A 27,295-nucleotide genomic window follows, 5' to 3' on the forward strand; every position below is an offset into this window, starting at 1 on the left:
AACCCCCTAACCCCCCAACCCTAACCCCCTAACCCTAACGGATCTAACCCTAACCCCCCAACCCTAATAGATCTAACCCTAACCCTAACCCTCTAACCCTAACCCCCCAACACCTAACCCCCCAAGTACCCAACCCCAACCCCCAAACCCCCTAACCCTAACCCCCCAACCCCCTAACCCCCAACCCTAAACCCCCAACCCTAAACCCCGACCCCCCAACCCTAACAGATCTAACCCTAACACTCTAACCCTAACCCCCCAAGTACCCAACCCCAACCCCCAAACCCCCTAATCCCCCAACCCCCTAACCCCCAACCCTAAACCCCCAACCCTAACCCCCAAACCCCAACCCTAACCCCCTAACCCTAACGGATCTAACCCTAACCCTAACCCTAAACCCATGGACCCCCATTCTCATTTTGGTTCCCCCCCCCTCATTTTGGTTCCCCCCCCGGTGCGCCCCACAAATGGGTCCCCCCGGAAACAAAACCCCGCACACTTGGTTCCCCCCTCATTTTGGTTCCCCCCCGGTGCGCCCCACAAATTGGTCCCCCCGGAAACAAAACCCCGCACACTTGGTTCCCCCCTCATTTTGGTTCCCCCCCCGGTGCGCCCCACAAATGGGTCCCCCCGGAAACAAAACCCCGCACACTTGGTTCCCCCCTCATTTTGGTTCCCCCCCCCGGTGCGCCCCACAAATGGGTCCCCCCGGAAACAAAACCCCGCACACTTGGTTCCCCCCTCATTTTGGTTCCCCCCCCCCAGGTGCGCCCCACAAATGGGTCCCCCCGGAAACAAAACCCCGCACACTTGGTTCCCCCCTCATTTTGGTTCCCCCCCCCCGGTGCGCCCCACAAATGGGTCCCCCCGGAAACAGCACCCCGCACACTTGGTTCCCGCCTCATTTTGGTTCCCCCCCCCCCCGCCCCATCCTTGGGGTCCCCCCTAGCCCCATGGACCCACCCCCCCCTTGGTGCCCCCCCCCCATTTTGTCTCCCCCCCCGTCCTACCCCTGCCCGCAGCAGCCGCTCGCACTCTGCCAGCGCCTTCCGCACCCGATGCTGCATCTCGGCCAGGTGGAGGCAAGCGCTGGAGGGGGGGGAATAAATTGGGGGGGGTCAATTTGGGGGGGGTCTGGGGGCATTTTGGGGGTTGGGGGCGCATTTAGGGGGCGGAGGGGACTGGTTCTCACCTGTAGGACTCGGCGTCGAGCCCCCCCGGGGGCAGCTGCAGGGCCAGGATGCCTGGGGTGTGCGGGGAGGGGCATGTCAGCACCCCCCAGACCGAAACCCCAAAACCGCTGCCGTTGACCCCAAAACCGCCGCCGTTGACCCCAAGGTGGCCGCTGGTGACGCCGGTAGGGCCACGGGGCGCCCCGCGGGCCACAAGTACCCAACCCCAACCTCCAAACCCCCTAACCCTAACCCCCCAACCCTAACCCCCGACCCCCCAACCATAACCCCCTAACCCTAACGGATCTAACCCTAACCCTAACCCTCTAACCCTAACCCCCCAACCCCCTAACCCCCCAACCCTAACCCCCGACCCCCCAACCGATCTAACCCTAACCCTAACCCTCTAACCCTAACCCCCCAACCCTAACCCCCGACCCCCCAACCCTAACCCTAACGGATCTAACCCTAACCCCCCAACCCTAACAGATCTAACCCTAACCCTAACCCTCTAACCCTAACCCCCCAACCCTAACCCCCGACCCCCCAACCCTAACCCTAACGGATCTAACCCTAACCCCCCAACCCTAACAGATCTAACCCTAACCCTAATCCTCTAACCCTAACCCCCCATCCTAACCCCCCAAGTACCCAACCCCAATCCCCAAACCCCCTAACCCTAACCCCCCAACCCCCTAACCCCACACCCTAAACCCCCAACCCTAACCCCCTAACCCTAACGGATCTAACCCTAATTCTCTAACCCTAACGCCCAAACCCCCTAACCCCCTAACCCTAACAGATCTAAGCCTAACCCTAACCCTCTAACCCTAACCCCCCCAACCCCCTAACCCCCGAACCCTAACGGATCTAACCCTAATCCTCTAACCCTAACGCCCAAACCCCCTAACCCCCTAACCCTAACAGATCTAAGCCTAACCCTAACCCCCCAACCCTAACCCCCGACTCCCCAACCATAACCCCCTAACCCTAACGCATCTAACCCTAACCCTAACCCTCTAACCCTAACCCCCCAACCCCCTAACCCCCCAACCCTAACCCCCTAACCCTAACGGATCTAACCCTAACCCTCTAACCCTAACCCCCCAACCCCCTAACCCCCCAACCCTAACCCCCTAACCCTAACGGATCTAACCCTAACCCTCTAACCCTAACCCCCCAACCCCCTAACCCCCCAACCCTAACCCCCTAACCCTAACGGATCTAACCCTAACCCTCTAACCCTAACCCCCCAACCCCCTAACCCCCCAACCCTAACCCCCTAACCCTAACGGATCTAACCCTAACCCCCCAACCCTAATAGATCTAACCCTAACCCTAACCCTCTAACCCTAACCCCCCAACACCTAACCCCCCAAGTACCCAACCCCAACCCCCAAACCCCCTAACCCTAACCCCCCAACCCCCTAACCCCCAACCCTAAACCCCCAACCCTAAACCCCGACCCCCCAACCCTAACAGATCTAACCCTAACACTCTAACCCTAACCCCCCAAGTACCCAACCCCAACCCCCAAACCCCCTAATCCCCCAACCCCCTAACCCCCAACCCTAAACCCCCAACCCTAACCCCCAAACCCCAACCCTAACCCCCTAACCCTAACGGATCTAACCCTAACCCTAACCCTAAACCCATGGACCCCCATTCTCATTTTGGTTCCCCCCCCCTCATTTTGGTTCCCCCCCCGGTGCGCCCCACAAATGGGTCCCCCCGGAAACAAAACCCCGCACACTTGGTTCCCCCCTCATTTTGGTTCCCCCCCGGTGCGCCCCACAAATTGGTCCCCCCGGAAACAAAACCCCGCACACTTGGTTCCCCCCTCATTTTGGTTCCCCCCCGGTGCGCCCCACAAATGGGTCCCCCCGGAAACAAAACCCCGCACACTTGGTTCCCCCCTCATTTTGGTTCCCCCCCCCGGTGCGCCCCACAAATGGGTCCGCCCGGAAACAAAACCCCGCACACTTGGTTCCCCCCTCATTTTGGTTCCCCCCCCCCCAGGTGCGCCCCACAAATGGGTCCCCCCGGAAACAAAACCCCGCACACTTGGTTCCCCCCTCATTTTGGTTCCCCCCCCCCCCGGTGCGCCCCACAAATGGGTCCCCCCGGAAACAGCACCCCGCACACTTGGTTCCCCCCTCATTTTGGTTCCCCCCCCCCCCGCCCCATCCTTGGGGTCCCCCCTAGCCCCATGGACCCACCCCCCCCTTGGTGCCCCCCCCCATTTTGTCTCCCCCCCCGTCCTACCCCTGCCCGCAGCAGCCGCTCGCACTCTGCCAGCGCCTTCCGCACCCGATGCTGCATCTCGGCCAGGTGGAGGCAAGCGCTGGAGGGGGGGGAATAAATTGGGGGGGGTCAATTTGGGGGGGGTCTGGGGGCATTTTGGGGGTTGGGGGCGCATTTAGGGGGCGGAGGGGACTGGTTCTCACCTGTAGGACTCGGCGTCGAGCCCCCCCGGGGGCAGCTGCAGGGCCAGGATGCCTGGGGTGTGCGGGGAGGGGCATGTCAGCACCCCCCAGACCGAAACCCCAAAACCGCTGCCGTTGACCCCAAAACCGCCGCCGTTGACCCCAAGGTGGCCGCTGGTGACGCCGGTAGGGCCACGGGGCGCCCCGCGGGCCACAAGTACCCAACCCCAACCTCCAAACCCCCTAACCCTAACCCCCCAACCCTAACCCCCGACCCCCCAACCATAACCCCCTAACCCTAACGGATCTAACCCTAACCCTAACCCTCTAACCCTAACCCCCCAACCCCCTAACCCCCCAACCCTAACCCCCGACCCCCCAACCGATCTAACCCTAACCCTAACCCTCTAACCCTAACCCCCCAACCCTAACCCCCGACCCCCCAACCCTAACCCTAACGGATCTAACCCTAACCCCCCAACCCTAACAGATCTAACCCTAACCCTAACCCTCTAACCCTAACCCCCCAACCCTAACCCCCGACCCCCCAACCCTAACCCTAACGGATCTAACCCTAACCCCCCAACCCTAACAGATCTAACCCTAACCCTAATCCTCTAACCCTAACCCCCCATCCTAACCCCCCAAGTACCCAACCCCAATCCCCAAACCCCCTAACCCTAACCCCCCAACCCCCTAACCCCACACCCTAAACCCCCAACCCTAACCCCCTAACCCTAACGGATCTAACCCTAATTCTCTAACCCTAACGCCCAAACCCCCTAACCCCCTAACCCTAACAGATCTAAGCCTAACCCTAACCCTCTAACCCTAACCCCCCCAACCCCCTAACCCCCGAACCCTAACGGATCTAACCCTAATCCTCTAACCCTAACGCCCAAACCCCCTAACCCCCTAACCCTAACAGATCTAAGCCTAACCCTAACCCCCCAACCCTAACCCCCGACTCCCCAACCATAACCCCCTAACCCTAACGCATCTAACCCTAACCCTAACCCTCTAACCCTAACCCCCCAACCCCCTAACCCCCCAACCCTAACCCCCTAACCCTAACGGATCTAACCCTAACCCTCTAACCCTAACCCCCCAACCCCCTAACCCCCCAACACTAACCCCCTAACCCTAACGGATCTAACCCTAACCCCCCAACCCTAATAGATCTAACCCTAACCCTAATCCTCTAACCCTAACCCCCCAACACCTAACCCCCCAAGTACCCAACCCCAACCCCCAAACCCCCTAACCCTAACCCCCCAACCCCCTAACCCCCAACCCTAAACCCCCAACCCTAAACCCCGACCCCCCAACCCTAACAGATCTAACCCTAACACTCTAACCCTAACCCCCCAAGTACCCAACCCCAACCCCCAAACCCCCTAATCCCCCAACCCCCTAACCCCCAACCCTAAACCCCCAACCCTAACCCCCAAACCCCAACCCTAACCCCCTAACCCTAACGGATCTAACCCTAACCCTAACCCTAACCCCATGGACCCCCATTCTCATTTTGGTTCCCCCCCCCCTCATTTTGGTTCTCCCCCCCTGGTGCGCCCCACAAATGTGTTCCCCCGGAAACAGCACCCCGCACACTTGGTTCCCGCCTCATTTTGGTTCCCCCCCCCGCCCCATCCTTGGGGTCCCCCCTAGCCCCATGGACCCCCCCCCCTTGGTGCCCCCCCCCCATTTTGTCTCCCCCCCCCGTCCTACCCGTGCCCGCAGCAGCCGCTCGCACTCTGCCAGCGCCTTCCGCACCCGATGCTGCATCTCGGCCAGGTGGAGGCAAGCGCTGGAGGGGGGGGAATAAATTGGGGGGGTCAATTTCGGGGGGTCTGGGGGCATTTTGGGGGTTGGGGGCGCATTTAGGGGGCGGAGGGGACTGGTTCTCACCTGTAGGACTCGGCGTCGAGCCCCCCCGGGGGCAGCTGCAGGGCCAGGATGCCTGGGGGGGTGCGGGGAGGGGCATGTCAGCACCCCCCAGACCGAAACCCCAAAACCGCTGCCGTTGACCCCAAAACCGCCACCGTTGACCCCAAGGTGGCCGCTGGTGACGCCGGTAGGGCCACCGGGCGCCCCGCGGGCCACTGGGAGCGGAAGACGGGCATGAAGCTGCCGGTGGACGGCGGCCACGCTAAAATGCTAGGTCAGCCGCAGGTTGGGGCTCTTGGGGGGGCACCCCATAGGGTCACAACCCCCCCAAAACCCCCCCGGCCCCATAGAGACCCCCCCCAGCCCCACAGATCCCACCCTAACCCGATCCCTAACCCTAACTCGAACCCAAACCCTAACCCTAACCCGAACCCTAACACTAACCCAAACACGAACCTGAACACGAACCCAAAACCAAACCCTAACCTGAACCCGAACCCGTACTCTTACACGAACCCTAACCCTAACCCTAACCCTAACCCTAACCCTAACCCTAACCCGCCCTAACCCTAACCCGCCCTAACCCTAACCCTAACCCTAACCCCTAACCCTAACCCTAACCCTAACCCCTAACCCTAACCCTAACCCTAACCAACAACCCTAACCAACAGCCTTAACCATTAACACTAACCATAACCCTAGTTCTCGAGAACTAAATTTCCCGGTATGCTCTGGGCACCCAACATGTCCTCCCCGAAGTCCAGAGTCTGAGAAGTATATCTCCCGGCATGCTCAGAGCACCAAACATGGCCTCTCGGAAGTTCAGAGTCCAAGAACTACACCTCCCACCATGCTTTGGGCACTCAATATGGCCTCCCAGAAGTCAGGAGTCCGAGAACGACATCTCCCGGCATGCTCTGGGCACCCAACATGGCCAACCGGAAGTCCGGAGTCTTAGAACTAAATCTCCCGGCATGCTCTGGGCACCAAACATGGCCTCCCGGAAGTCCGGAGTCCGAGAACTACATTTCCCGGCATGGTCTGGGCACACAACATGGCCTCCCGGAAGTTCGGAGTCCCAGAACTACATCTCCCATTATGCTCTGGGCACCCAACATGGCCTCCCGGAAGTTCGGAGTCACAGAACTACATCTCCCGGCATGCTTTTGGTACCCAACATGGCCTCCCGGAAGCCCGGTGCCGGAAAACTACACCTACCAGCATTCCCCAGGCAGGTGGCTTGACCAATCACAGGCCGAGTGTTCTAGAAATACATTTACCAGCACTCACTGGAACCCTAGCCCTTACCGCCCTTACACAAAAAAGCCTCAAGCCCTAACACTAAAAAACTTTGAAACCCCTACAGGCCTAACCCAAACTATTTACCACACTAAACCCCTGAAGTCCTATGCCGAAAAGCCCTAACCCAAAAACTTAGAACTCTCAAAACCCAAACCCAAAACATTAGGATTCTCAAAGCCCTAAACAACAAAATTGGAACGCTTGAAGCCCTAACCCCAAAATTAAGATGATCAAAACACAAAGCCAACCCAAAACAGTAGGATGCTCAAAACCCTAACTCAAAACATTAGGACGCTCAAAACACAAACCAAAACCCAAAACTTTACGACGCTCTAAGCACAAACTGAAAACATTAAGACACACAAAACTCTAACCCAAAAATTAAGATGCTTAAAACCCAAAGCCCTAGCACAAAACATTAGGATGCTCAACACCATAACCCAAACAATTAGGACACTCATAACCCTAACCTTGGAGAACCTAACCTGAAAAAAAAAAAAAAAAAAAAAAAAAGGATCTTAACACACTAACCCTAAATAACTGACAAAAATAAAACCCTAGGCCCCTAACCCTAAAAAACATAGCAACACTCCATCCCCAAAAAACCCTAACCCCTAACCCTAACCCCAACCCTCTAACCCTAACACTAACCCTAACCCCTAACCCTAGCCCTAACCCTAACCCCTAACCCTAAGGCCCTAACCCTAACCCTCTAACCCTAACCCTCTAACCCTAACCCTTACACTAACCCTAACCCCATCCCCCAACCCCTACCGCAACCTCCAACCCTAACTCTAATTCCCGAGAACTACACTTCCCGATATGCTCTGGGCACCCAACATGGCATCCCGGAAGTCCGGAGTCCCAGAACTACATTTCCCGGAATGCTCTGGGCACCCAACATGGCCTCCCGGAAGTCTGGAGTCCCAGAACTACATTTCCCGGTATGCTCTGCGCACCCAACATGGCCTCCCGGAAGTCCGGAGTCCCAGAACTTCATTTCCCGGTATGCTCTGGGCTCCCAACATGGCATCCCGGAAGTCCGTTGTCCGAGAACTTCATTTCCCGGCATGCTCTGGGCACCCAACATGGCCTCCCGGAGGCCTGGTGCCGGAAAACTACAACTACCAGCATTCCCTGTACAGCCGGCATGGCCAATCAAGAGAACCTTAGCCCTTACCCCCCTTACCTAAAAAAGCCTCAAGCCCTAACCCTAAAAATCCACAAACCCACAAAATTAAGACTCTCAAATCCCAAACCCAAAAAAATAGGACCCTCAAAACCCAAACCCAAAAAATGAGGACGCTCCAAACACTAACCCAAAATATTAGGATGCTCCAAACCCTAACCCAAAACATTAGGACACTCAAAACCCTAACCCTGGAGAACCTAACCTGAAAAAAAAAATCAAGATCTTAAAACCCTAACCCTAAATAACTGGCCAAAAATAAAACCCTAAGACCCTAACCCTAAAAAAAATATCAACACTACAACACAAAAAACTCTAAAACCCTAACATGCTAATCCTGAAACCCTTAAAACCCTAACCCCCACATCCCTAAAAACCTAACCGTTAAAACTCCAACCCTAAAAACCTTAAAATCCTAAACATAAACCCTGAGAACACTTACCCTGAAACCCAACCCTAGTGCCCTATCCCTGAAACCTTAAAACCGTGAATCAATCTGTAGCCAGTAACATAGACTCAGGAGAGGATCTCAGTACAGTAGCATTTTTATTTGAGATTACAATGGCGGGTATCCCGCAAGCAGGAGGGTGCCTACTAATTCCATACACAGTTTATACACTTTTTTTTTTGCTCCCAAGGACCAGGACCCTTCCCTGTTTCTCCATCAACTGTGCAACCCAGGTTCATACTCTAGCTAGTGCTTCACAGAAAATACACAGCTGCTGTCACGGCCCTGCGTGAGCCTGGCATGGCACAGGGGAGCCGAGAGGGGACAAAGCATGGGGGCATCCTGACATTTGAGCGTTTGCTGTGACTTTCCCAGGCAGGATCTGCCACCGGCTGTGCATGCTGAGTTGCAGGCACACGCAGGCAAGAGCTGGGTTGCGGACATCCTCCAGGACCCACGCTCACTTTTAAAGCCCCCATCTATCACCCCACTCAAAGGACAGTGGATGCAGCCAGGGAGGTTTTGGCACCAGAGCTGCTGTTTCTGGGTTGCAGAGTAACTCTGCACCTAGGTTTCCCCACCCTGAACAGAGCAGATAGGAAAGGGGCCCTCCTCTGAGGTCACGGAGAGGACACAATGTTCCCTAATTGCTCCTGGGATCTGCTGGACCTTAAAAGAGAGGGTTTATCATCATTTTCTCCCTGCTACACGGTCAGGAGTGGGCCTGGTCTGGGAGGTAATGAAGTCCCCTGTACTCAGAAGTGTCGCATTGGAGGGAAAACACCAGGGAAGGTGCCACAGTGGGTGCACAGTGAACGTGGATGCCTCTGTGCAAGAAGGGCATTTTCTGGAGTCTCCCTGGGCAGTGTCATGTTTGTTTTTTGTTCATTTGTTTGTTTGTTTCTCCTGTTGTTTCCCTTTTAGTCAGGAGTCATGGAGGCAATGGCAAAGCTTCCTTTCAGCAGCACTGGTCTTCCTGCTTGTGGGGGTTGCTGGGCCAAATGGTAGGCTCATGGTAATGGAATAAGGGGCCTTTGTCCCCTGCCAGCACCTGTGCTCACAGCAGGAGCCAGGGTGACTCTGGGGCTGTCTGGTTTCTCACACCAAAGGGATGACTATGTGCATAGCAGTTGGCTGCAGGACCTAGCTGGGAATGTTGCAGGGGATGTGACTAGGCTTCTGGGGTCCCTGCTTTTGTCATCACTGCCACTTCTCAGAAAACCATTTATGGTGCCCTTCAGCTCTGGACACTCACTGGGCTGTCTGACAGCCCTCTGTGCACTGCCAGGGGCAGCCATGGCCCCCCACAACCCCGGAACCCACTGCTCCTCTGCCCAGGAAATACTGGGAAAGGCCACTTCCAGCCACGTTTTCTCCTGTGGTTGGAAAGGAGTGGGCACACGCTGCTCCACCCCGTCTGAGCATTTAGGTAACAACTCAGAACCCTCGCAAGTCTCAGCGTTCCCCTGTCCTGGACACCGCACCAGGGCAGCCCCTGCCTGTCTTCAGTCCACCAGGACTACAGTTCCCAGGACAAACTGCAGCGGGAGAGACGCAGCCAATGGCGAGTGGTCTTGCTCAACCAGGGGGCCGCCGCTGGGCTCGCCTGGAATCGTACACTGCCCGGCAAGGCGGAGAACTACACTTCCCAGAACGCCACGAAGAAGCGTGGGCCAATAAGGAGCGGGCGTCTTGGCATAGTGCGCAGACGCAGTGTGGCTGGCGGTCGTGGATTCATGTGGAGGTCAGGGGCGCTGCAGGAGGAGGGAGGAGGGGGGAGAGAAGCGAGAAGCGGGGGCGGCTCTGGGGCCCGGGCTGCTGCGTGGGAGCGGGGTTGGGCCGGGCTGGGCCGCGGGAGGCAGCAGGACGTGGGCTCGCGAGGCGCCCGGCCTAGGGGTGAGCGGCCATGGAGCAGGAGGAAGGGGGGGGGGGGGGGGCAGCGTAGAGGAGAGCGGGGATCGGGGCAGCGCGGGGCGGGGGGGGGGGGCAGAGCCGCGGCCTAGGGGCGGGCGGCTCGGGCCTGCGGGGTGGTGCTGCGGCGGGGAGGAGGCCCCGGGGCGCGGGCGTCCGCGAGGACCTTGGGCTTAGAGCTGCAGGGAGAAATAGCTCGGGGTGGAGGGTGCCGGTGTGGCTGAAGTGGCCGTTGAGGGGGAGAAAAGGAGCTGCTGGGGTGAACGCTGACGTCGCAGGTTGGGATTTTTGGAGAAGGATTAATTCTCAAATCTGTGGGCAAGTGCATGCAAAGTTGTGTGTTTTTGCAGGAGGGGCTTCTTAAAGGGGCTAGAACTTCACATGTGAAATGGCTGCAAAAGTGTTTGAAAGCCTTGGGAAATTTGGCCTGGGATTGGCTGTTGCAGGTGGAGTAGTTAATTCTGCTCTTTACAATGGTGAGTGGCAGTATGTCTTTTACTTCATAAAGGATATCACTTTATATTCTTTTTGTCAGCATTTTGGTTGCTTTGTGCTTTTATTGCTAACGGCATCTGGGGAAAACAGTCATGAAGCCCTGCTGAGCTGTTTTATGCCTTATATGTTCCATAGGCAAGAGGATTGCAGAGTCCTTTCTCAAGAAAGCTGTCAAATTAGATGCTGCTCTTGTGAGCAGCCTGAGGGGTCACCAGTTATGGCTGAGACTTTTCATTTCCTTTGTTATTCCTGACAGTATAATTAATGTCACCAGTTTCCTATAGCAAACAATCTTAACTCATCTCAGTAGATTGTTTCTACAGAGAAGGTTCTGATGGTGTGTACTTTAAGCTGGTGATAATAGTTAAACCACTATTGCTTCCACAGTTGATGCAGGCCACAGAGCCGTTATCTTTGACCGATTCCGTGGGGTCCAGGACACAGTAGTAGGAGAAGGTACCCACTTCCTCATCCCCTGGGTACAGAAACCAATCATTTTTGATTGCCGTTCTCGCCCTCGTAACATACCTGTCATCACTGGCAGCAAAGGTGAGTATTTGAACCAGACAGCTGTATGAGTTCACTGCTTAATTAGCAGCTAGATGGACAGAGGCATGAGAAAAAACTTTATCACAGTCATGACTTCTATGATCTCTAGCCTGCAGAAAAGGAATATTTGCGTGAGGGTTTTCTCTTCTGGACACGGGGTTTCCATATATGCTGAGTCCAGTTTGGCACAGCATCAGTAATGGTTTGATCTGTCTTCCAGTTACAGAATGGATTAAGGGATCCTTCCTTCAGTTCTGTAAATCTTCCCTTAAACATAAAAGCTCTATGTGTACAGTAGGGCCAGTAATTTCCTGCATTGGAAGCTGAAGCTTAAATCCTATCTGTAAGGAAGATTTGGATCCCTAGATGGAAGGAATATTAAGTTACTCATTTTGGTTGGCAAAAAGAAGTCCGAGTGTTTATCCTTTCTCATTTAGTTACTCTAGAGAGGACAACTTCAAAATATTTCCTGTTGCTGTGGTTTGCAGCTAAACTTCTGGCTGTATTTCTCCAGATCTGCAGAATGTGAACATCACATTACGTATTCTGTTTAGACCAGTGACTGCCCAGTTACCCCGGATTTTCACAAGTATTGGAGAGGACTATGATGAGCGTGTTCTGCCGTCAATCACAACTGAAATCCTGAAGTCTGTTGTGGTAAGAATGGAGTGAAAACTGCTGAGCTCCACCTGTCACCTTTCTTCTTTTTAGTATCCAAGGGACCAGATAGAGCGTAGAAGATGTAAGATGTAGTGCTCCAAACTAAGAAATCTCTTTCCACCTCCAGCTGTAATGGGCAATCCAGAAGAGCTAATTGTAGCTATGCTACAATTTTGTGTTCCTCTGTCATTCTAACTGCTTGGCCTTCACTCAAGTGGAATGATGTCTGGATGGAAGGAGGCTTCTTCACGACTTGCTGTTAGTGCTGCCTTTCAGAGTGGGAGTCTGAGTCAGAAGACTTGGATTCTCGCTTCTCATTTATTCTTACATTTCAGCTTTCTGAAGTTTTCTGGTTTTGGAAGCATCCCTAGGGGACTACTGAATAAGCTCTAACCATCTGTAGTACAGTTTGTATACTTCTATGTGAGGTGCTCAGTTGGACAGCAGTTCCCAATCCTTCTCTTAATTCAAATAGAATCATTTAGGTTAGAAAAGATGATTAAGATCATCAAGTCCCACCATCACCAAATGCTACCAAGTCCATCACTAAACCATGTCCCTAAATACTACATCCACACATTTCTTGTATACCACCAGGGATGGTGACTCTACCACATCTCTGGGCAGCCTGTTCAATGCTGAAATGCATGGGTAGCTCAGTGTTTGCAAGCTTTGGGAGATGAATTGGATTAACTCTGGGGCTTATGGGTGCAAAGATGAGCAGGCATGGAGAATCATTTATAGGAGCCATTTTCTCACTGTTGTTCACCCTGACTTCAGGCTCGCTTTGATGCTGGAGAATTGATCACTCAGAGAGAGCTGGTCTCCAGGCAAGTGAGTGAAGACCTCACAGAGAGAGCAGCAACTTTTGGCCTCATTCTGGATGATGTATCCTTGGTAAGGGTTCTTCCTTTTCAGTTTTTCTCTTTGCCCAAATAAGAGCAGTAGGGAAGAGAATCAATGGATGACCAAAGAAGGGGCCTGGAAGTTTAGACTATGTTTGTTTGTCTGCAGTTGCATGTGGTGTAGTGGTTACAGTTCAAATCAGTACCTCTAGTATTGTCACTGGCCTTCTGTGACCTTGAACAAGCTCTTGCAGGCTCCAATGCACTGGCTTATCAACAGACTCCACTACTGTAGGGCTTTTATAGTTAAAAATGAGAAGAAAATGATTTTGTGGGTGATAGATCAGTCTGCAGTTTGCTATAAAGAAAGGCTGCTGTTCCACAGGCACCCTGAGACACAGGGGAAAGTCTTAGGCATAAGGAGGCAGTGAAAATGTATACTTTTGATAGCATTTTTTTTTTCTACTATGTATGCTACTTTCTCCTGGTTGTAATGTCTTCTAAGGCTATTCGAGGGAGGGAGCTCTCCCATCCTTCCCTCTACCTCCTTATAAGCTTTGAAAATGAAACCTTGTGCAGTCTGACTTAAATGTGCATATCTCTCTTCTGAGATTTCCTTCACAAAATCTGCCTAAAGTAAGTAACTCTCATTTAGCTTTGAACATATAGGAAGTTTTCACAGGAAGGTGGCTTTCTAATTATTTTTTAAATTTTTTTCTGAATATACCACTTAAGGAAACTCCCCTTTCCCCTGTAATATCCCAGTGATCTGTATGCATCTACAGCAGCGCAGGCAGAGCATGCCACTGAATAATTGAGCATGAGAAGTTCATGGCTGTTTGGCAGACTGCAGGCTTGTGCTTACGGTTTTTCTCTTGACTCTTCCAAACAAGTTGAGAAGGCCTGCTTGGTATAGTTCCTGTTACTTTGCAGTTCTTTTAGAGATACTGGTTTTCCTTCTTCACAGATACAGGCAGGCTGCCTTCTACCTCAGAGGTGTGCTGTTTATAGCAGTGCTGCAGTAAATTGTCATTGTTGTGTATTGTGATTTCTGTCCTCCAGACACATCTGACCTTTGGCAAGGAGTTCACTGAGGCGGTTGAAATGAAGCAAGTGGCCCAGCAGGAAGCAGAACGAGCCAGATTTATTGTGGAAAAGGTACGCTATCCTTCAGAGGAACTTTCGCTTGGAAACAGTTCCTGGTATCTCTTTGCCAATCCAGCTTGTAGTGAACATCCTCCTGTTCAGGGTACTGGACAGGTGAATGAGAGATGTCAGAGGGTCATAATGCTTATACAGCTCTCAGCTCTGGCCCATCATTGTTGGATAGGTAAAGCCTAATGTTCTGTTCATTTTTCTTTTTCCTTTTTTATTTCATGTCATAATCTTGTAAGACTTCAGGACAGAAGTGCCTGCAAGGATGGGAAGAGAGAATACTCTCAAGGGAAAATGTTACTTATAAGTGGGGATAAAGGTTGAGATTTACCTTTAAAGGTTGAGATCAACCTGAGTGATCCTGCTGCTTGTGAATTTTGAGAGGTGGCTGAAGTTTTCCGTCATGTTTGGTATCATGGGCATGACGCCTGTGTCATAGGAGTGTTATTAATTGCATGGGAGACTATGTAATCTCACATCAACCCAGGATGTCAGTGAGGAGCCTGAACACCCACAGAAATAATTTCATGTAAAACTACCCTGATAGAGCTGAGAACCTGCTAAACACCTGTTAAGATTGCAAGAACATGAAGCTACACCCAGAATTCATCCAGTGGATGTAGTAAGATGCATGTAATCAGACAGGATACTTAAACAGCACAAGAGTTTATTTAGCTCCACTGGCAAAGATCTCAAGTCTTTTTTAGATAACTTTCTACTAGGAGTACCCTTAGGTGGGTTGATGTTCCATGAGATTAAGACAATCTCAAAAAGATTTTTAAACCTTTTTTCCACAGTAGACAAAAAAAAAAGAAGTCAAAATACAACTTTAAAATAAAACCACCTTCTGTTTTATCTCTCTTAAGTATCCTAATTGGGGAAAGAGCAGTAGGGTGGTGAAATAGGAATTGCTACTTTAAACAGGACAGTAGCATTTTCCTTACCTTTTGCTCTTGTTTTCTGTGTTTCATTTTCCTTCTCATTTGTTCCCTCTCAGGCTGAGCAGCAGAAGAAAGCAGCTGTCATCTCTGCTGAGGGAGACTCAAAAGCAGCTGAGCTGATTGCCAATTCACTGGCCACTGCAGGTGATGGATTGATTGAACTACGCAAGCTGGAGGCAGCTGAAGACATTGCTTATCAGCTCTCACGGTCCCGCAACATCACCTACCTGCCTTCCGGACAGTCTGTGCTCCTCCAGCTGCCACAGTGAACCTGTCTTTGCAGCTGTAGGTAGCCTGATCACCTTTATCTACCAGATCAGCCCTTTGCAAAAGAATCTTTGTAATTTCCTGGTTGCCTAAAAGCAGAGAAAATTAAAATACAATTGATTTTGAATTCTTAAATAAAACTGAATACTCTTCAGAACAAACCGGTGTTCCTTCCATGTATGGTCAGAGTAGTGGCTCCACTGACTGCTAAGCTAGGTTCGAGAACTGCACCTTCTCATGCAGTCTGTGCAACAGGAGCAGTTTTCATGTTTGCTCCTGGCATGAACAAGTAGCCCAGAAGCCTCCCAGAACATGAGTGCTTGTATCAGGTATCACAGTGATGTTCAGAATGTTTAGGTTGGCTGAACAGAGGTTGTCCCATAGTTACAGGTCTTGGACTATGGAATAGGAATGCTCAGGCCTTGCTCTTCAGGGAGACCTTATAGCAGCCTTCCACTACCTAAAGGGGGCTACAGGAAATCTGTGGAAGGACTCTGTCAGAGACTGTAGTGACAGGACAAGGAATAATAGTTTCAAACCAAAAAAAAAAAAAAAAGAAAGATTAGATATTAGGAATAAATTCTTTACTGTGAGGGGTGGTGAGACACTGGAAAAGGTTGCCCAGAGAAGTTGTGGCTGTACTATTCCTGGAATTGTTTGAGGCCAGATTGGATGGGACTTGGAACAACCTGGTCTAGTGGGAGGTTTCCCTGACCATGGCAGGGGGTTGGAATTAGATGCTGTTGAAGGTCCCTTTCAACCCAAACCACTCTATGATTCTGTGGTTCTATAACAGGCTGCATAAACTCTAAAGAACACTCGAGAAGAGTTCACCTCTTTTAGAAGGCAAAATGAATACAAACTGGAGTGGATGAGGCCGGCAGCCAGGCTGCTCTCCCACCAGATGGCAGCAGCAATTCTGCTCTTTGCATGGCAGGAGTGGTAGGGACAAAGGTGCGTGTGCCTCTGCCTCCATGTCCGGACATGTGAGCAGGTCACCTTGCCCTGAGCTGAGGATGCACGCAGTGGACCTGGACAAGGGCACACACAAGAGGACACAGTGTTTGGGGATGGGGGGAGCACAAGCTGCCATACGAGCTTTCTGACAGGCAGTGCTGTGACAGCAGGTAGGCACAAACATTTACTCCCTGTACCAGGCTGTGCTGGTAAGCCTCTAATACCCATTTGACTCTGTATTGAGCGTTTCTGATCCTTCTCCAGGCTTTAACCCACAGTAACACACTGAAGTGTGCAAATTTCTGTCTCCTTTTCTAACATTGGTCCCACGGTGGCTTGGCTTTACAGCGTCTCTTTGTAGCCCTTTCAGTGTTCTTACTGTGTCCTTTTCCTAACCCCCAAAGGCCTTCCCTAGCTCAATACTAATTCACGGTGAACAGAAGTAACAGAAACATCTAGAGTAACTTCAGTGGCACAAGCTCATTTAGCTTGATATTAGAAAACTGCATTGAGTCTTTGGATCCAGACCATTAGTATGATGATTTCATATCGGAAGACCTAGTGTTGGTAAAAACTTGGCAGTTTTTTAATCTGAAGTCCTGTATTTAGTTGGCACCAGAGCAATTACAGTAATGGCAACACAGACTTGTTGCTTGTATTTCTGTGAATACAGCCCAAAAACTCAGCTATGCAGACCCAGTTTGAGGCAAGATCTTCTGTTTATAGGCAACGAGAGACCTGCTGGGGCTGCTGCAGGGCCCTGTATGAGGGGGAGAGCAACCCTCTGTGCTGGCAGAAAGTTGATAGAATACATCTCCCACTTGAGACTGAAGAGCAGCAGCTGGTTGCCACCTTCGCACATCAATGCCCTACAATCCATAGTGAAATCTCCCTGTCCGCCCCACTCTGCCTTGGCTGCAAACTTCCAAAGAGGTGGTCTGAGTGTTTTTTTCTTTTCTACTTTCCCCCCAGGAGATTTGGTTTTACTTCTCTTTCCTTTCATGCTAGTGAAAGAGCTCAGTTTTTGCAGATAGGCCAGTCTGCTAGCAATGTTCAGACCAGCCAAACAAACTTTTGTTCATGATAAAGAGGAAACTGCCTGATTTCCTCTGTTCACCCTCTCTCTTCCTATTTAACAGATAACCAGCCTATCTGACTTGCAAGGAGACAACCAAAAGCAACCACATGGACAGACACTCTGGAGCAGTTGTAATTTGCAGAATGGCTGTTGCATAGGAATGGGCATCTACTTCCTGATAGTTACTGATGCACCAGAGCTGCTGACGCCTCTCCAGGTAGGGAAGCTACCCAAGCTTGTAATGATTTGTACCCTGTAGCAAGCTGGCAGCAGTTAGAATGAGGAATAGCGAGGAGTTTCCTTGTAGCTCCCTTTGTGCTGTTTATATCCACACGGATCAAGCAGAAAATGCCTCTGTCCTAAAATGCAGAGGATGGGGCAGAAACACTCAAGGTAGGAGGTAGGAAGTAAATAATTGCCTATTCCAGGCTAGAGCTCAGATGGACGATGGGGATCAATTCTTAGGACCAAATTTAGTTTAATTATTCCTCACCTGGCACTAGGTAGCACAGAGGGCAGAGATGTTCCTCATATGCCTGTTTCCCACCAGCAGAATTAAGCTGATTTCAGTCCAGCAAGTCCATCCTGACATACACAAGTGTAAGTAAATCTCAGAGGTGGGTCAGGTTTACTTAGAGATGACAACTCCCTGTGCTTTGTTTTTCTGCTTGGTGAAGCATAAGGTGAGAGTCACACCTAATGAGAAATATCAGTGATGGAGGACAGTGTACTCTAGCTAAGGGGATGCAGAACAAACTCCAGAGAAGGTGACATATCTGATGTCTCAGAAGAAATACAGTGGATACTTCTTTTAACCATGTGCTCACCATAACCATGGTGGGTTCACCTTCCCCACCCATAGAAAGTAATAAAAAAATAAATTTATGGGCAAAGGACCTGCGGTAGAGCAGCCATCCATTTCTTGCTGAGCTCTTCCCCAGAAAGGAAAGGAACTAGAGAAGCTAGGGAAACACCAAGGGGACCTGTCCCGCTTGAAGAAAGCATCGTCACAGTTATTGGTTCAGCTACAGCAGCCATCTGTTGCAGCTGCCTTAGCCAGGCTGAGTTTAAACTCTTAATACACACGGCCCTGTAAAATCATGCTGAAAACACCTGTCCTTGCTCTGTCCCCGAAGAGTTGCCCCTCAGAACCAAGATTCCTGCAGCATTAAAATACTTGCCAGAGAAAGTTGTGTGTGTCTTCTCAGAAAGAGAAGGGGCTGGTCTTAGCAAAGTGCTTGTGCTCTGCTCCTTTCCCATGCCCCCACAGTAAGGGTTGTTCGGGCAAAGAAGAAAGATGGCAACATCATTCTGATCCACCACAGGGCTTCTCCAGCATATACTGCCCCTGTTTGATCATGCATTTTGAGAGTCCCAACCCCTGCTCTGCACAGGGAGCTCAAACCTGGATTTTAAGTTCAGTAATCAAGAAAAGATCAAATATACTAGCAGGAAGCATTTCAGAGGACAGATGTTTTTTGTTTGTTTTGTTTTTTTACAGAACCTCAAATCAAGTGCTCTATGCTGTTGTGGGAGTATTTGCAGCAAACAGCAGATAAGACAACAAACCACAGGTAAAGAAAGGGTTGTAGACTAAAAGATAAAAAAAAAAGCGGATGCTATGGCAGGGACATGAGTCTGAAAGTGGGCAGGAGGGAGTCAAAGTACATGACATGAGATTCCTGAAGTCCCTGGGATGCAGCTAACTACCAAAACCACTGGTGCCTTTCACCCTTTTCCGGTTTCTGCTTCTTCTGCTAATTCTTTTGCTGCTGCTAAACCTAAACCACAGCAGAGCTCTTCCCTCCTACACAGTGCTCATAAGTGGTTTTCAAGACTATGGAGCTAGGCTTTGCAGCTTCCTGGCAGAGGTTGTACTGCTGCGAAACGCTGTGCCAGCCTGGAAAGAAGCAGCTCTGACCCACTCCATATCCTGTTATGAACCCCATACCTGGCACAGTGAGTTCTACCGGCAAATAAACATTTTTAACTCGTCACATTTCTCTCTCATATGTCACACTTAGGCCCTGTAGGTGGGTGCAATCAAGAAACCACAAGGTAGAGTTAAGTATTTATTAGTATTGTAATGGGAGAGAAAGGTTGGAGCAAGTGGCTACCTGGGGTCTGGCATAACCGAAGCAATAGGCTCTTCCATCGAGTCAAATTGGGCCTCGCTAATAAGGCCCTTTTTAAGGTCTTACCTGGCTCTTGGGCGCAGCTCCGTGACACCCTACACGGCAAGTCACCTTCCAAGGCACCTCCCAGCCCGAGCCCGCCACCACCGCCCCTGCACGGCGGCCACTCCGTGAGGCCTTACCCACATTGATCCCGGCGAAGCAGGGCCCCGAGGCCCGGCACCGGCCCGCCTCTCGTTCCGGCCGTTATTCCCCAGGCTGCCGGCGGCAACGCTGCGACCGGGGCCTTCGCCAGAGCCGCGGAGGGAGGCGCGGGCCAGGGTCAGCCACAGCGCGGCGAAGCGCTCGCCGCGGCTCGCCCGGCTCAGCTGACTGCAAGTAGGGCGGCCTCGAGAACTACCTCACGGAGCAACGGCCGGCCCCGCCGGGGGAGCGCGGCGAAGAGGAGCCAGCGCCCTGCTCCTCCCCCCTCACCTGAGCCCCGCGGGGCGCTGGACCCCGCGCATGCGCGCCCCCCGCCCCCGGGCCTCACCTGCGCGCCGCGCTCCCCTCCGGCTCCGCCGCGGCCCGAGGTGAATCGCGGGCAGGCGGGGAACCGGCGGCCGCCCGACGGCGCATGCGCCCCTGGCTCGCGCTCCCCTCGGCCTATGGGTGTTTCCCCCCATGCCCAGCGCGTTCGCGCGCGCCCCCCCCCCCCCCCCGCCCCGCTCGCGGCAGCCACCTCCTCGGCGCGCTCCCGCGCGCGTGCGCGCGGCGGAGTCGCGAGACTGGGCTGCGGCGGCCACGTAGCGCTGCGGCGGCGGCCGAGGGCAGCGGGAGCCCGGGCGGGAGCCGCGTCCGCCGGCGGTGGCGGGGCCCGGGCCTGGGCCTGCCCCCGAGCTCGCCCCCGACCCCGAGGCGGAGGCTGCTCGAGCGCCGCGGCGGCGGCCGAGGGGGGCCGAGCGGAGGCAGGCGGGGAGGGAGGGCCCCGGCCGCCCTGCCCTCCGCCCGCCCGCCCGCCTCGCCTCCTCCGCCCGCCCGCCGCCGCCGCCCCTGCTGCGCCCCCCGCCCCGCGCCGCCCGGCATGGAAGGCGGCGGGGGCGGCCCTGAGGGGATCGGCCTGGGTGAGTGGGGGGCCCCCCGCCCGGCTGGGGATCCCCTTCCCCCCTCTCCGCGGGCCTGGCGGCGGCAGCCGAGCAGCGCTAGGCCCAGCCGGGGGTGGGCGGCGGAGGGAGCGGGGCAGGGCCGCCGCCCGGCCCGGAAGGGAGCGGGAGGGGGGGGGCGGGGGGGCCGCGTCGTGCCCGGCCCGGGGCCCGCCGGGGGCAGCGCGGTGCGGCCCAGGGCAACCCCCGGGGGCGGGGGCGCAGCCGGGGCAGCCCCCGGCGAGCGGGGGAGGCGCTCCTGGAGGCGCGGGGTCTGCCCGGGCACGGCGCCCCGCGGGGAGGGGGCCGGCCCACCTGCTGGGAGGTGAGGGCAGCGCCGGGCGAGTTGCACGAAGTGAGCGGAAGAAATAACCGCGCTGCGCCGGGATGCGTGGACCGCCTTTCCGCACGGCTCGCTTCGTGCCGCTGCTTTCCAGCCTCCTCTCGTGGAGCGGTAGCGCGGAGGTGGGGGAGCCGCCGGCAGCCCTTGACATCCTTCTTGCCGCTCGCCTGCCTGATTGTGCGCCCCCCCCCCCAGCGGTGTGCGGTCCGTGATTGTTAGGAGGAAGCGTTGTTACTAAATGCACCGGCTTCTGGGACTAGAGTTGGCCTTGGGTAGGCGAGGAGCTGAAACGTAGCCTTCTCCAGTGGCTGTTTCTGGATCTAGGTATGTGTAGGAAAATAACAGATGTTTTTTCTCTTCCTCAGTTGTTTGCTTAGGTATCTTCCTCTTCTCGTGGCTCTCAAGGTGTGCGGTGTAGGGTGTGTGTCCCAGGGTTTTGATTTTTGTTTTGATTTTTAACTGTCTTGCATCCACTTGCAGTTCTGAGAATGTTTTGGTACAGGCATCGTTAGAATGAGAAGTTAACGCTTTCAGTAAATGTTTCTCTTTCTGTTTTTAATAGTATTGTATAAGTACTTTCTTCAGTCATCACAGAGTTTTGGCATCTCGTGCACCAGAAGTGATTTAAGGCAAAGAGAGGGAAGTAGCATTAGCATAAAAGATGCGAGGAATGTGCATTTTTATCTTTCAGGGGATGCCGTGAGCTGTATTGTTCTGGGAATGGCAACTGGCACGTGCTTTGTTGGCAGCAGTGTATGTGGTGAATCGAGAGAATGAGGGTGGGTTATGTATGCAAACTGAATAAAGGAGATGTAATGTGTGAGCAATGATTTGTGAAGCATGGTCTGATGCACCTTGATCTGTCACCATGCTGATTGCAGCTTGATTGTTCATGTGTACAAGTTAGGCACTCTTCCCGTGGAGGTAGTTGGTGTGTATTAACAAAATGCATATTGTAGGACTATAGACAGGACTAGAGAAAACCTGTTAAAAAACACTGTGGAGTTTCAAAATCTCATATAAAAAGGAACTAATACTTTATCGTTGCAAATGATTTACTTCCTTTATATGGGTCTGCTGTTATCACCGGTACATATTTGATGTCCCTTTCTCTGTTGTTCTCCCAGCATATACGATACATTTTTTTGTGCTTTTTAGAGATTAATCAAGTATATGCAATATAATTGTTGCGCTATGTGAGTTAAGTTCTTGCCCCAGGCACAACAATCAGATGTTGATAATAAAGTTGAGATATAAGCTAACAATGTAAATGTGTAGTCAAGGGATAGGGATTTTGAAAGCATTTTCAGAGTGTTTAAAAGAAGAGTGTGAAATCATAAAGGCTTTTTTATTTTTCTAACCAAGCAATTGTATGTAGCGGGATATCAGAGACTAAAGATCGTATTTATAAATTATATCTAGTATTTGGTAAGCCTAGTATTCATGGGTACTTCAGTATTTATTTGCAATAACAGAGCAATTGTATTTGGTAAGATCGGTAAATGTTTTGTGGCTTAGCATTTATAATATATTTTTTTTTTAAGTTCAAAATATTTGCATGATCAGAAGAGACTTTTTGTCATTAGACTTGTTAATTTGTTTTAAAGAACTTCATTGATTATATTATTATTTCATGTTTAATGCTGATGCAGAAAGCCTTTTGCTGATGTTCTCGGGAGACTAAATTCTTCAGTGGTTTTGTATGAATGTTTAGGTGTATACAGGAGCTAAATTAAAAAGTCTGTGAGGCTCGTTGCAAGTGCAAGGTACGGGGATGTTTTTGCTCTCGTTGCTAGAGTCATAGACTCTGAAGCTTTCATACTGAGAAATGCAATTTTGTCTAAAGATGGGAAGTCTTTATATGCACAAGAAATTGTTTATAGGTTGGAAATACTTTGTCTAGTGCAATCCCACATGGAGCATAAGATGTACTTGGAAGAGCTACTTGGAAAGAATCCTTTGAATGTGTACAACTGCATTAAATTTATATTTTTAGTAAACAAGATCCCATCTTCCATTCTTTATATCATGTGCCATACCATTGCCTAATGGAAGAGTGGTACACCATACCATATCAGATACCAATAGTGTATCTGAGATAGGCATACGTATATTTAAGGTGATTACAACACTGTGTGTTGTCCCTGACCTATTTCTGTGGCACACTATAATATGCCTTATGAAACCATAAACCTCTTTCTAACTCCACAAAAAAGACAGATATAATTGAGAGAGAGTGCCAACCAAATTAGAAGATTGATATGTTCTCGTAACAACCTGATTCTGTGGATTATTATCATATTACACTATTTTTAATCATTCTTTCACTTGGTTAAATTCCTGTAGCGCAGAACAGCTAATCTTCTAATGTATTCTGCTGTAAAACAGCCCCCTCCCTGCAAGAGCCAGATCTCGTCTTCTAAACTGAAGATTACGTACATTTTAATAGCACACGTTTTCTTTAGAAATCATTCATTTACATTTTGTTAAGTCTTTGCTAATTTTCTTCTTGGAATCATATAGTTCGGGGGTGGATGTGTCCCCCACAGTAGTTAGAAAAATTGCGGGTTCTTATGCGGAGATCGTTGTATTATCATGAAGTTATGCGCTTTAAATATTGATGTAATCAATGTACCTGGTGCTGTCTGCAGTTGACATCCTATAATATTTTGAGCCTTTTCAAGCTGAGTAAGCATGGCTGAATTGTTTCATTGTTTTCCATGAGGATCTGTAGTTTTTAACCTATTCTTTTTGTGGATTGAAATGCCTAGCTTCCAAATATTTCCACTAGTAAATATTTCCTAGCAAATGCTAGACTTACAAATTTTAAAGCCTTTGCAATAACTCCTTTATTTTGTATCAAAAGCCTAAATTACTATTCTCTATTAATATAAAAATGTATTTTGTCTACAAGTTAGAAATTTAATTATTTTAAGAACAGTTTCATAAAAACGTTATTTGGCCTTGAAGTTGCAAGCTCTGTTTAGGCACCTGTATGAGTAAAATTATATACTATCTCAGGTCTTTAAAGGATTTTCATTTTCAGTATTTTGAAAAGTGGGTGGGATTTGCTTATAAGTAAAAGTCATGCTTTTACTGGTTGTGATATCTGTGTAGAGACTGACTTTACTAATTCAGTTGAAACATACATTATAACTTAAACTTCTAGTACCTAATTTCAAATTAGTTTTGCAGATGCTTAGTTTTCTGAGTGTTTTCAAATTGATGATTTTTTTTAATTGCTCCTCCCTCCCAAAAAAACAATTGCATGGGTAGTGAAACACTGGTGGTAGCTCTGGTGCCAGCATCTTAAACGCATTAACACAAACAGCTTGCATTAGTTTCCTTGCCACTTTCAGACACCCTCCCCTCAGGAGGTTTCAGACTAGGAGTTTTCACTGAAGAGAAACATTTAGCTATGCTAAACATCTAACAGCACTTACATGCTGTAGTGTTCTTGTTAATGTATTTTTTTAAGTTTGGAAACTTGATGCCATGGAACAGTGATTTTAGAAATGTTGTGAAAGGCTAGTCTAATAGAGGCTGGGCCTGCTTAAAGATAGGTTACTGGAATTAGGATCTGTATTGAGAAATTTGAGACAAAATTTGTTAAGCAAATTTCATTCTGGCCCTGGTACTAAATACAAGCAAACTTTTTTCAGCTGGAGTTTTGGAGGAATATTTGTGGTACCACTGTGAAGACAGATGGCTTGGTAAGGTTTTCTTCTCTGTACTTGCCCCCAACCCCACCCACATGCTTTTTGTAGAAAGTTTTATAGTTGAAAATGGATGGGCAAGCATCCTTTGATTCATGTACTTACTTTTATGGGAATTTGGTACACAAAAAGTTGCAAATATTTGAGTTGGAGCCTAGCTGTATCTTGCAGGTGCAGAAAGATGACTAGAACTTTGCTTTTCCTATGGATGACTAGTCTCATGGAAAATGGTGAAAATCTGTTCTGAACTCCGTAGTTGTTGTAGTTGTTTGCAAGTCATACCCATTTAAACCTTTTTGATGCTTATGTAATGAAAGGGAAATTATGGAATGTTTCTTAATAGTTCTGTCTGAAGGCAAATGACATATGATGGCAACTGTGAATTTTAGTGATAGAAAGCACGTTTTTTCTAACTAAAAGCCTGATTGCTGTTATATATTTTACAGAAGCAGCTCTCCTTCCTGGCCACACTTCTATAGCTTTTCCTGTTCTGTCCTTTCTAACAAACTATACTGTTTCATACAATAATGGGAGCTCTTTCACCGATTCCTGTAACTTTTTTTTTTTTTCTAGGTTAGCAAATTTGAGGTATTTCTCATAGAAATTATAGGGTCAGATGTATTGTTCTTCCTCTGTTTTGTATGCTTTCTCATTGTAGTAAGTTCTGTGAATTCACTGTTAAACATAATGTACTACACTTAGATTGCAACTGCATGCCACTTCAAGGAATTTAATTTGGGATAGGTGTAACATGCACTGTGACATCAGGAGTCTCAACATTATGAAAACACAAGTTCACAAGTTGTGGCATATAGATGTAAATTCAGAAGTTTTTTTTCCCCAAGTGTTCTCATTCTCACCCAGAGACTTGCTGGCTGCTCTAAGGTCTGTCACTGTTACTGTAACTTGGAATTCTTGTGCTATGGAGTAGGTACTGAGGTGGTTTCTGTGATAGTTCAGACCTTTGAAAAGATGTGAATTTGACGTGAAGCCTACGACTCTAAGATACATCTGTGGTTTTAGATTGTAACATATTAGTAAGAATAGAGAGCTCATAATCATTAGGCCATGGAACACATTTTTAAATGAATGCTTGAAGAAAATTTCCAGTTTGCTACAGGCTCTTGAAAATACATTATTTTTTCAAGATCAAGTCTTTAGCATCATCCTTGGATTTATTCTGCAAATTTGTTGTGCTTCTGGTTTTCTTACCTTGTTATTTTATGGAAGTTGGAAGCCAGATTGCACCTGTAGACCAAACAGGTTGTTTCAGGAAGCAAAATCTTGTAATGGATGCTAGTATTCATCAAGCTGCTTGGTGCGCTGGTTCAGAGAACCGATCCAGCTGAAAACAAATCCCAAGGAATTACTGTTTTTTGGATTGTTTTCACAAGGCAGCTGTCCCCGCAACCATAAGAATGTTAGTGCTGGCGCATGAATAGGCAAAGAGTATACTGCCTCTTTGGCCATCACGCAGACTTAGATCAGATTAAAATGAACAAATAACTTCTGCCTTACCTGTTTATTGCCCTCACTTCACCTAGAGGGAAATTTAAAGTAGAGGCAAGATGTCTGTAGTTGCCTGATGATGTAGAGTTAAAACTGGGAATCACATCTATTGTATCAGTGAGGAGAGTAGTTATGCTTGAGAATTGCACCGGACAAATGTGAAGCATGAGATGAACTGCTGCCATGGTACACTGCGTGTTTTGATCATACGTTCAGGTGAATATAGACTGGCTGAATGGCTTTCTATCTCCGTGCCTAACTCTGGTAACTAGTGAGAGTACTTAATGTAGTTTCTACTTGCAAAAGTAGAACTTTTGGAAATAGGAGTTTCTCTTGAAGTATTGTTACTTGGTTAACATTTCTTGACAGCTGATAAATTTGTGTGTTATTAAATGTGCTTTTTAAAAATATGTAAATACTATGAAAGCAAGACTTCATGTTTTTCCAGAAGTTTACATTGTGCATCTAAAACAAACTCTGCGTGCAGTGTTCGAAGAGATTAAGTAGCTCAAATGTATTGAATGATTATTCAGGGTTTACAGGAGCATTTTGACATTGTGCAAAGAGAAACACATGGAGTAGTATAGTTTTAGTATTGGCACATTTAGAGTTTATCAACACTATCTTACCTACATGTCTCAGGTATCGTTCCAGGGCATCAGTTCCATTGGTGATTTGTCCTTGTGTGAACACACATCTCATCTTTGTACTAAAAACCACAAGGTTAAATGGAGTTGGTTTGAGTAGTGTTTGGCAATTCGGTAGTTAAAATGCTGCTAGAAGTTATAAAACCGGAACTCTGCAGGCAAATGCAGACATACATATTTTTGCGGGCAGTTTGAAAAGAGGAGATAGTAAGAAAAGTCCAGGTAAGAAGCAGCTCCTTGTGATAGTTCTTAGTGAGTGCATCATTTACCAGCATGAGAAAGACTGTTGAGTCAGGTTCCTGACCTCCTAACCAGTGTGTCTGCCACTATGCAGAGGACAGTTGTGCAGCTGCTGCAAGCGTTTCGGGAGGTTTTTACAAACTTGTTGCTGATTCCAAAGTCAAAAGTTAACTAGTGTGTAAAGAGTTCTAGATTTTAAATCAGGAGGATTTCAAACCTTTTCTCACATTCCAGTGATGTGAGAAGAACAAACTTTATTTTAGAGAAATCAAATTCACATTTCCATGAAGCCAAAGATTTTG

At 49.8% G+C, this 27,295-nt stretch overlaps 2 protein-coding genes and 2 long non-coding RNA genes across 6 annotated transcripts in view; 3 read left to right on the forward strand and 1 right to left on the reverse strand.

The window, feature by feature from the left end:
• The first annotated feature begins 10,016 nt into the window (after window positions 1–10,016).
• PHB1 (prohibitin 1) lies at window positions 10,017–15,408 on the forward strand. 2 transcript variants are annotated; one of them, XM_068660531.1, is made up of 7 exons: window positions 10,017–10,168; window positions 10,686–10,811; window positions 11,218–11,379; window positions 11,894–12,036; window positions 12,820–12,936; window positions 13,947–14,042; window positions 15,037–15,408. In XM_068660531.1, the coding sequence occupies exons 2-7, from the start codon at window positions 10,724–10,726 to the stop codon at window positions 15,247–15,249; spliced, it is 819 nt and encodes a 272-aa protein (XP_068516632.1). In that variant the 5' UTR covers window positions 10,017–10,168; window positions 10,686–10,723; the 3' UTR covers window positions 15,250–15,408. The 2 variants fall into 2 exon arrangements, with proteins under 2 accessions (XP_068516632.1, XP_068516633.1); XM_068660532.1 differs by lacking the exon at window positions 10,017–10,168 and adding an exon at window positions 10,175–10,320.
• LOC137844301 (uncharacterized) lies at window positions 14,009–15,123 on the reverse strand. Its single transcript, XR_011089865.1, has 2 exons — window positions 14,984–15,123; window positions 14,009–14,467 (listed from the first exon to the last, which is right to left on the reverse strand). It is a non-coding gene; the product is annotated as an uncharacterized lncRNA (long non-coding RNA).
• An 825-nt stretch (window positions 15,409–16,233) lies between the features above and the next one.
• LOC137844302 (uncharacterized) lies at window positions 16,234–19,273 on the forward strand. The gene is made up of 3 exons (XR_011089866.1): window positions 16,234–16,374; window positions 17,344–17,499; window positions 18,784–19,273. It is a non-coding gene; the product is annotated as an uncharacterized lncRNA (long non-coding RNA).
• An 881-nt stretch (window positions 19,274–20,154) lies between these two features.
• The window catches only part of ZNF652 (zinc finger protein 652), a 31,109-nt gene continuing 23,968 nt past the window's right edge, over window positions 20,155–27,295 (forward strand). Inside the window, exon 1 of one of the 2 annotated variants that reach the window (XM_068660514.1) lies at window positions 20,155–20,520. The gene's annotated coding sequence lies outside the window, so the exon portion shown is untranslated. Of the gene's footprint in view, window positions 20,521–20,660; window positions 21,206–27,295 lie in introns of those variants that run through there. The other variant, XM_068660518.1, reaches the window with a different exon arrangement.

This window comes from Anas acuta, chromosome 25 (assembly GCF_963932015.1).
Source record: "Anas acuta chromosome 25, bAnaAcu1.1, whole genome shotgun sequence".
Classification (NCBI taxonomy): Eukaryota; Metazoa; Chordata; class Aves; order Anseriformes; family Anatidae; genus Anas; species Anas acuta.